Here is a 7,792-nt window from a genome sequence, read left to right as displayed (position 1 = left end):
GATAGTTCTAGAAACGTGGCGTCACACTAGTCTATGTGACCTCGCTGACGCAACAAATGTTTTGTTAGTTACCAGTGTATGTGTATATGTCAGATTGTGCAACTGAAGCAATGACTAAATGACTCCTAGTCTGTCTCTCTGTGCATTAAATGACTTCTAGTTTGTGTCTTCCTTTGGAACTGAAACAATAATTAAATGACTCCTAGTTTGTGTCTTCCTATGAAATTGGAACAATTATTAAATGACTCCTAGTTTGTGCCTTCCTGTGGAACTGTAATTGTGAATTAAAGAGTCCTGATTTGTGTCTTTGTTGATCGTTGAAACAATTTTTCAATAATTCCATACTTATTATTATGTGACTGTAATAAACAATAGTTCATTGTTCGTCTATTCGTCGACAAATTAATGAAGAACTCTTTGAATATTAATTGAACTTTCTTTTATTCTAGAAGTCATGATACTCTAATACACCACTTATCCTGATAACGAAAGTAATTTCGTATAACTTTCAGATGAGAAAACTATTCACAGCAAAAAATCGCTAATAATATTTTCATTTAAACGATTTATTTAACATTTGTTCAAATAATTTAATCGTTGCAATGTTTATAATATTTTGTTGCGATATATGCTGTTTCCAATACTCTGACAATTTTTTTATAGTTTTGTTATTGTTAGATGCAATTTCTAAGATACATTTTTACAACAAATGACTTTCTTTTTTATCGAGAAGATGGCACTTAGGATATTGCAACTGGTCATATACCCCAACATTTCGAGGGTTCGATTCTTTTTTCGGTTTCTACTTGGGTGCTGAAGAATACTATACCCACAGAAGTGGTATGCTTAATGTATTTATGAATAAAACAAATAAATTACTTTACGCATTTAAATAAGTAGGACAGGTGGCCCCCTAGAGTATAAAAAGTGATCCTACTTCTCTTACCATTAAGAAATTGTTTTGTAGTTGTTAAGTCTTGGGTTTAGCATAATATTATTTTAGACACATTTTTGAAATTTTAGATGTGCATAACGAAGGCAATCTAAATATTTAAAATCTTATGTATGACGTTAAAAGTATTACAAATTGTCCTAAATCCCAACTTTTCAAGAATTTTTTTTATTGTGTTTGTGCTTAGAATTAGAAAACAGTTATTTGATTTCATGAATTATAGTAGAGCATAACCCGCATAATCCAGTCATTATATTCCGATTATTTCGAATCGCTGAATTATTCGAGTTAATTAATGTATAAAGTTATGAGTTCCGATTATCCAGAATAATAATATATTTTAATGTTATTTGTATAATCAGGTTATGATGGGCAGAATTACCTGGATCTTCGTAATAACACCAAACCAGCCACAGAATATGGCGGCGTTTACTCCACTGTAAGTACCTTTAAGTGCTTTGTTTACTTCCCCAATTAGAGTTTTGTTCATCAGTCCGTGTGTTTAGAAGTCTTTTCATGTAAATAAACTGACCTACCGATAACACAGAAAGACTTGTACTACCGATAACACAGAAGGACTTGTACTCTTTGTTGAATGTTTCAGAACCTGTTCTCTACTGTCACGACAAAGCTGATTTCGAGACTAAATCCCAGAATCCCAACATTTCTTTATCTCCCGTTTCAAGCCGTACATTCCCCGCTAGAGGTGAGTTTAATAAGTTCATATATATTTGTACATAAACATTGTCAGCTTGTAACCTAGGAAACGATAAGTATAACGAATTACCCAACTGTGTGTGTATTTTAACGTTATTATTCGTTTTCTATATGCATAAAATATTAACTGCTACTTCACGTATGCATGCTTACACCAAGAAGAGAGTTAAACAATCTAATTTTTGTATTAATAAAGATATTAACTGCTACTTCAGTTCTGTGTATTTTAGCGTTAGTATTCGTTTCACGTATGCATAAAATATCAATTTCTTATACAGGAATCATTACCAGAGCAGTTAGAAGCAGTAACCTAGTAAAATTGACATATAAATACCGGAGCAGTTAGAGGAAGGGTCTAGCGAAACTTATAAATAAATACCGGAGCAGTTAGAGGAAGGGTCTAGCGAAACTTATAAATAAATACCGGAGCAGTTAGAGGAATTGTCTAGCGAAACTTATAAATCAATACCGGAGCAGGTAGAGGAAGGGTCTAGCGAAACTTATAAATCAATACCGGAGCAGGTAGAGGAAGCTGTTTAGCGAAACTAATAAATCAATACCGGAGCAGGTAGAGGAAGCTGTTTAGCGAAACTAATAAATCAATACCGGAGCAGGTAGAGGAAGGGTCTAGCGAAACTAATAAATCAATACCGGAGCAGGTAGAGGAAGGGTCTAGCGAAACTAATAAATCAATACCGGAGCAGGTAGAGGAAGGGTCTAGCGAAACTAATATATCAATACCGGAGCAGGTAGAGGAAGGGTCTAGCTAAACTTATAAATCAATACCGGAGCAGGTAGAGGAAGAGTCTAGCGAAACTAATAAATCAATACCGGAGCAGTTAGAGGAAGCTGTTCAGCGAAACTAATAAACCATTCCGGATCATTTCGAGGATTGCTTGTTTTTTGTTAAGCAATAAGCTGTATAATGAGGTATCTGTACTGTGCCCACCCCAGGATGGAGCCCATAATTGTAATTTCCCTCATGCGGGAAGCGATCTACCAAAACTAATGAATCAAATCAAAACCACTGAGTTGTCCGTAAGTCAGTTAGAATATTAACAATTATACTATAACACAGGACATTAAGTTATCATTACTGAAAGCCTACGTTATAATTATCAAGACTAAATGCGACAAAGATTAGAAAAATTGTACAAACTACACAAATTAATATTCAAATCCTAGTATATTCGGAATACTAAATTCTAAACCATGAGCTAAAATTTTTTTCAGCATCATTCAGAATATGCTTTGAATAATTAAATATAATATCATAAGGTTATTCTGCTGCCTTAGATTGTACAACTTAACTAGTTGTTCTTCTCCACATTGTACAAGTTTTGTGTTTTGACGAATTGTTTGAAATGAAAAAGAAAAAGAAATTAAAATCTGTACATTCTGCTGGATTTTCCAATAAGTTAAATAATTCCATGGATTGAAACTTAGTTGAATGGACGCAGTTGCCGTATTCATCATGAATACTCTGGCTAAGCAATCTATGGATTGTCTTGTTAAATATTTGCACAACCAATTTTTTTTTGTCTAATTTTAAAATTCTGCAGTTTATTTGGAGTTTTTTGGTATTGCCTAGAATAAAAAACTGTGGTACTAATTAAAACTTTAAAATTCAAAATCGGGAAAATATTTTCAATCGTTGACATTCGTTCACGAAATGTATTTGTAGTTAGATTTTAGAAAAGTTCAAATGTAGTTTTATTGCATATCTAGGTAGAGTTTGGATAAGTTTGTCATACCGCTGTTTAATGGTTCCAGCAATCGATCTATTTTTGGCAAACCTCAAAAGTAATGTGAATTTTAAAACTAGGTTAACCAATAGTCATATATCGTACTTCAGTCCTAGGTGCTAATGAAGTAACTTTTTTTTTTACAAATAGTAAGACCACAACCCAACCCTACATAAAGAAACATTATATTTTCTCTACTCCAAAGGATAATTTAGATGTGGAATTTTGTGCAGAAAGGCAGGGGCATCAAATGGTACGACCCTGGTCTGCTAAAAATAAAAAGCCGATTATAATAAAAAAAGGAAACAATCCAAATAAATTCATTATCAGCTATTAATAAACCAAAGGCCCGACATGGCCAGGTGGTTAGGGCGCTCGACTCGCAATCAGAGGGTCGCGGGTTCGAATCCCAGTCCCACCAAACATGCTCGCCCTTTCAGCCGTGGGGGCGTTATTATGTGACGGTCAATCCCACTATCCGTTGGTAAAAATAGTAGCCCAAGAGTTGGAGTTGGGTGGTGATGACTAGCTGCCTTCCCTCTAGTCTTACAATGCTAAATTAGGGACGGCTAGCGCAGATAGCCCTCGTGTAGCTTTGCGCGAAATTCAAAAACAAAAACAAACAAACAATAAACCAAAATCATCATAACAGCATCATATAAGACGCTCTTAAAACTAATATTATACACCAAACATAAGTAAACGTAACTTAATTATAAACTGTACCTATCAGAAAAGAAGAGTGAAACTAACAACTGAGGGCTTATAACACTAAAGGTCGGGTTTCGATGCCCGCGGTTGGCAGCGTACAGATAACCCATTGTGTTGCTTTGTGGTTATAAACCAAGCAAAAAAATCACATAAAATAAGACACTACCCATACAAACGCAAAACTGAAACCTAAAAAAAAGATGGCGTACTTGTTCACAGACTACGGCCTGGAATAAACTAAGTAGGTTCAGCTTATAAATTACTTCTAGTTATATAACATATCAAGCCCCCCAGTAGCACAGCGGTATGTCTGCGGACTTACATCGCTAGAATCCAGGTTTCGATACCCGTGGTAGGCAGAGCACAGATAGCCCATTGTGTAGCTTTGTGCTGAATTACAAACAAATAGCATATCAAAAGCTAATGAACTAAAGCCATTAGGTTTTGATCAGTTTCATTATAACACACCACATAAAGTTGCTATTACTGAAAACCTGTGTTGAAATTATTTATTTACGTTGTCGTTTTTGCTCTCCTCTCAGTATCCCTTATTAAAAATCTCTAAAGAGTTTTTACGGAAGAGGCCATCAAATAAAAGTTATTTGTTTCAAGTTTCAAGGAGCCATTTCTAATGGGCTTCAGATCTTAAAGCATTGAGAAGTATTGACTGTGATTTCAGAGATTTGGATAAAAATTGTTAAATGCTTTAAAGTTGTGTATTTCTCTCCAGGTTCCTCAGAAATATCTAGATATGCACAAGAATATTGAAGATGTGAATAGAAGGAAATACAGTGGTAAGATTTTGAGAGAATATTTTACTATAATTATGACAGTGAAAAGGAAATTAAAATCGACATTAAATATTTTTGAGCTATATCTTCACGAACTAAGAAAATTGTATACGTGTGCCGTTATATGTTAAAACGTTATTTGATGTCCACCAATAAAATGTTATACTTACTTGATGAAATTCGTATTTTCAAAGAAAATAAATAAGTTTATATAATGACAAGATAATTAAAAATTGATAATTTAAAAAGGGGAATAGGGATCGTCATAAAAGTACAGAAACAAGTTGAATCAAAATGTAAAGATTATACTTTCAAGTCTACAACTAGGGACTCTTTAAAAAAAGTAAACAAACTAGGCTGGAAATTGTATCTACATTATTTTATCGCTATTTTGCCTTCACTAAAATTGATAAGCACTGTAGATATTCATAGTCGTTTTCGCTATAGGTCTGTGAAATAAGAATAATATGAATAATAATATGAAGAACAAATGGATGAATTTTGAACTTTGTCTAACAATTGGAAAATATACTTTTTTTTTGCAATTATCAATATTTTAAGAGCCTTAGCCATTGAGATAGAAGGTTTTGAGAGTTGTTTCAAGAATAAGTCTGCTTTTTAAGATGGTTTTTGCTCATATGTTTTATTAGAATATTTGTGAAATTCCACTATCGTGGTTCATGATAATAAAGCTAAGAGTTAGGCTTCGGAGATATGTTTTTATTGTGGAGTATTATTAGATATGAAAATGTTTTCTGCAACTTTTTTCGATTGAAAGAAATTAGTAAAACACCGGTTATGGTGGATAATTTGTTACTTCTTAAAACTTCCATCCTAGGAATGATTTCAGCTTTAGATGAAGCAGTAGGAAATATAACTACCGCTCTAAAGAAATATGGTTTCTATAGCAACTCGGTTATAGGTTTTACCACTGACGTAAGTATGATTTCTATAGCAACTTAACTATAGGTTCTAATGCTGACAAAGGGGTCAAAATTCTGTTGGATCACAAATATGTTTTTAAAATTAGAATAACTGCTACAAACAAGAGAAAACTGGTTCTAACAATGAAGTACATTCCGAGTAGGGTTTAAATGTAAATTTAGATAATTATAAACGTTTTATATTCATCTCAATACTGCTTATCTATCCTTCAAAGCACAACTTAACTTGCCACAGTAAATGAGCTTATATTATGTAATGCTTTAAAAAAGTGAGATTAATTTTGGATCTTATGCAGTAAATTAAGCTATAGATAACATTTAATATCTATAAGAATAATTTTCTTTTAATTCCAAAATTTCTACTCGGTCAAACAGAGTTCTTGTATTATAAAAACAGTTTACTTGTAAAAACCAGCTAGGTTTAAGATTGCTAATTAATAACGTCTGTCTTATACTAAACTCTTCTTATAGCGCCCTCTGTTTTATATTTTAATAAATGATTATGCAATTATAGGACCCTACATATAGTTCAGCAGTCTTTCTGTGTGAATATTTCTCTCTGTAAGGGTTTTTACATTCTTCCAGTCATAAACCTATACGTAGCGGTGTGTTGTTAAATCCAATTCTATCCAAAATCTTATCTCTTTTACTGTAATGCGCATACGTGTGATGTGTTGGAGGCTAAACGTTCAGTATTCTAAAGCAACAACACAGACATACAACAATTCTAATAAAGCATGTAGCAAATCAGGGAGGAAATTTAGACGGGATGAACTTTGATAGCAACAGCATTGATGTGTTGGGAATTCGCCGTGAACCAAATATAGAGGTCTAGCACAGACGTGAAACTGTCACGTGGGCTACAGTTTACTCCACCATATTTGACTTCAAACGCTTATATTTATTAGGGTGAAAAATAACAACTCTGTTTTCTAAAATCGTGTTGTCCGATTCTGCAAATCATCTCGGCAATGTGCATAAAAGAGATAAATGGGGAAACAATAGTCATAAGGCTTAGGATCCGTATCTTTTATTAATGACAGTATGTAAATATTTACTTAATATTACATTAATATTGATTGTTGTTGACTGTCAGTAGAAGGGAATGTTTGACATCTGATATGGCGACGTTGACTGAAACAGAAATCTTTGGGACGTCATGTTTAAGACCTTTTATTTACTTGTAGGTACTAAATATGTCGCTTGTGGCGCCACTGATCGGAAGTGAGGCGATATATATATATCTCGTTAAATTAAAGTGCAATTAGCCCTCTTTGTCGTTCTTCGAATGTTATAGTATTTGTTTTGAGCTTTAAAGTAGATCGACTTTAAAGGAAGCTTCATGAAATTAGAATAGAAAGATAAAGCAATGAATGAATGTCGTATCATATATTTTAAGAAAGCTGTTGAATTACGTAGAACAGGTGATTGATAAATTAGCTCTTTATCTGTTTGATTAGAACGGAGGACAGATTCAGTTTGGTGGAAACAATTGGCCTCTGAGAGGAAACAAAGGAACATTATGGGAAGGAGGAACTAGAGGTCCCGCCTTCGTACACAGTCCTTTATTGAACAGGAAGGGTTTCGTAACCAATAAGTTAGTGTTATTTCAAAATTCACAATCATCAGAAGCAGGGCATTATCTATATGTATTGTCACGACAGCGGAAGTCACGTGACGCTGCTAGCGCATGCGTGACTGAGTTTCTCGAATTATCGGGAAAGCTCAAGTGTGATCGAGACGCCTCTTTTTTAGTATATAAACCTGGCGAGAAAAGCCAGCGGGATTGAATGTGTGGTTAATCGAACAGTAGCTACGGTTTGTCGGGTTTCGAGCTAGCGTGTGTTTTGCACTCGTAGAGGGTGAAGTTATCGAGGATGTGAATCGCTCTGATTTATAGCGTGTATTATAAAAGTTGTTAAGTTTAAAATG

The 7,792-nt window shown here is 33.9% G+C and overlaps 1 protein-coding gene across 1 annotated transcript in view; it reads left to right on the top strand.

Moving 5' to 3' along the window:
• Positions 1 to 7,792, top strand: part of LOC106459066 (arylsulfatase B-like) — an 18,021-nt gene that overhangs the window by 8,545 nt on the left and 1,684 nt on the right. The window contains exons 5-10 of the mRNA XM_022385463.1: positions 734 to 840; positions 1,315 to 1,391; positions 1,557 to 1,658; positions 4,856 to 4,919; positions 5,755 to 5,852; positions 7,321 to 7,457. Of these exons, the coding sequence (XP_022241171.1) occupies positions 734 to 840; positions 1,315 to 1,391; positions 1,557 to 1,658; positions 4,856 to 4,919; positions 5,755 to 5,852; positions 7,321 to 7,457 (585 nt within the window). The remainder of the gene's footprint in view (positions 1 to 733; positions 841 to 1,314; positions 1,392 to 1,556; positions 1,659 to 4,855; positions 4,920 to 5,754; positions 5,853 to 7,320; positions 7,458 to 7,792) is intronic.

This window comes from Limulus polyphemus, unplaced genomic scaffold, assembly GCF_000517525.1.
Source record: "Limulus polyphemus unplaced genomic scaffold, Limulus_polyphemus-2.1.2 Scaffold554, whole genome shotgun sequence".
Taxonomy (NCBI): Eukaryota; Metazoa; Arthropoda; class Merostomata; order Xiphosura; family Limulidae; genus Limulus; species Limulus polyphemus.
This window is presented reverse-complemented; position numbering and strand designations above follow the sequence as displayed.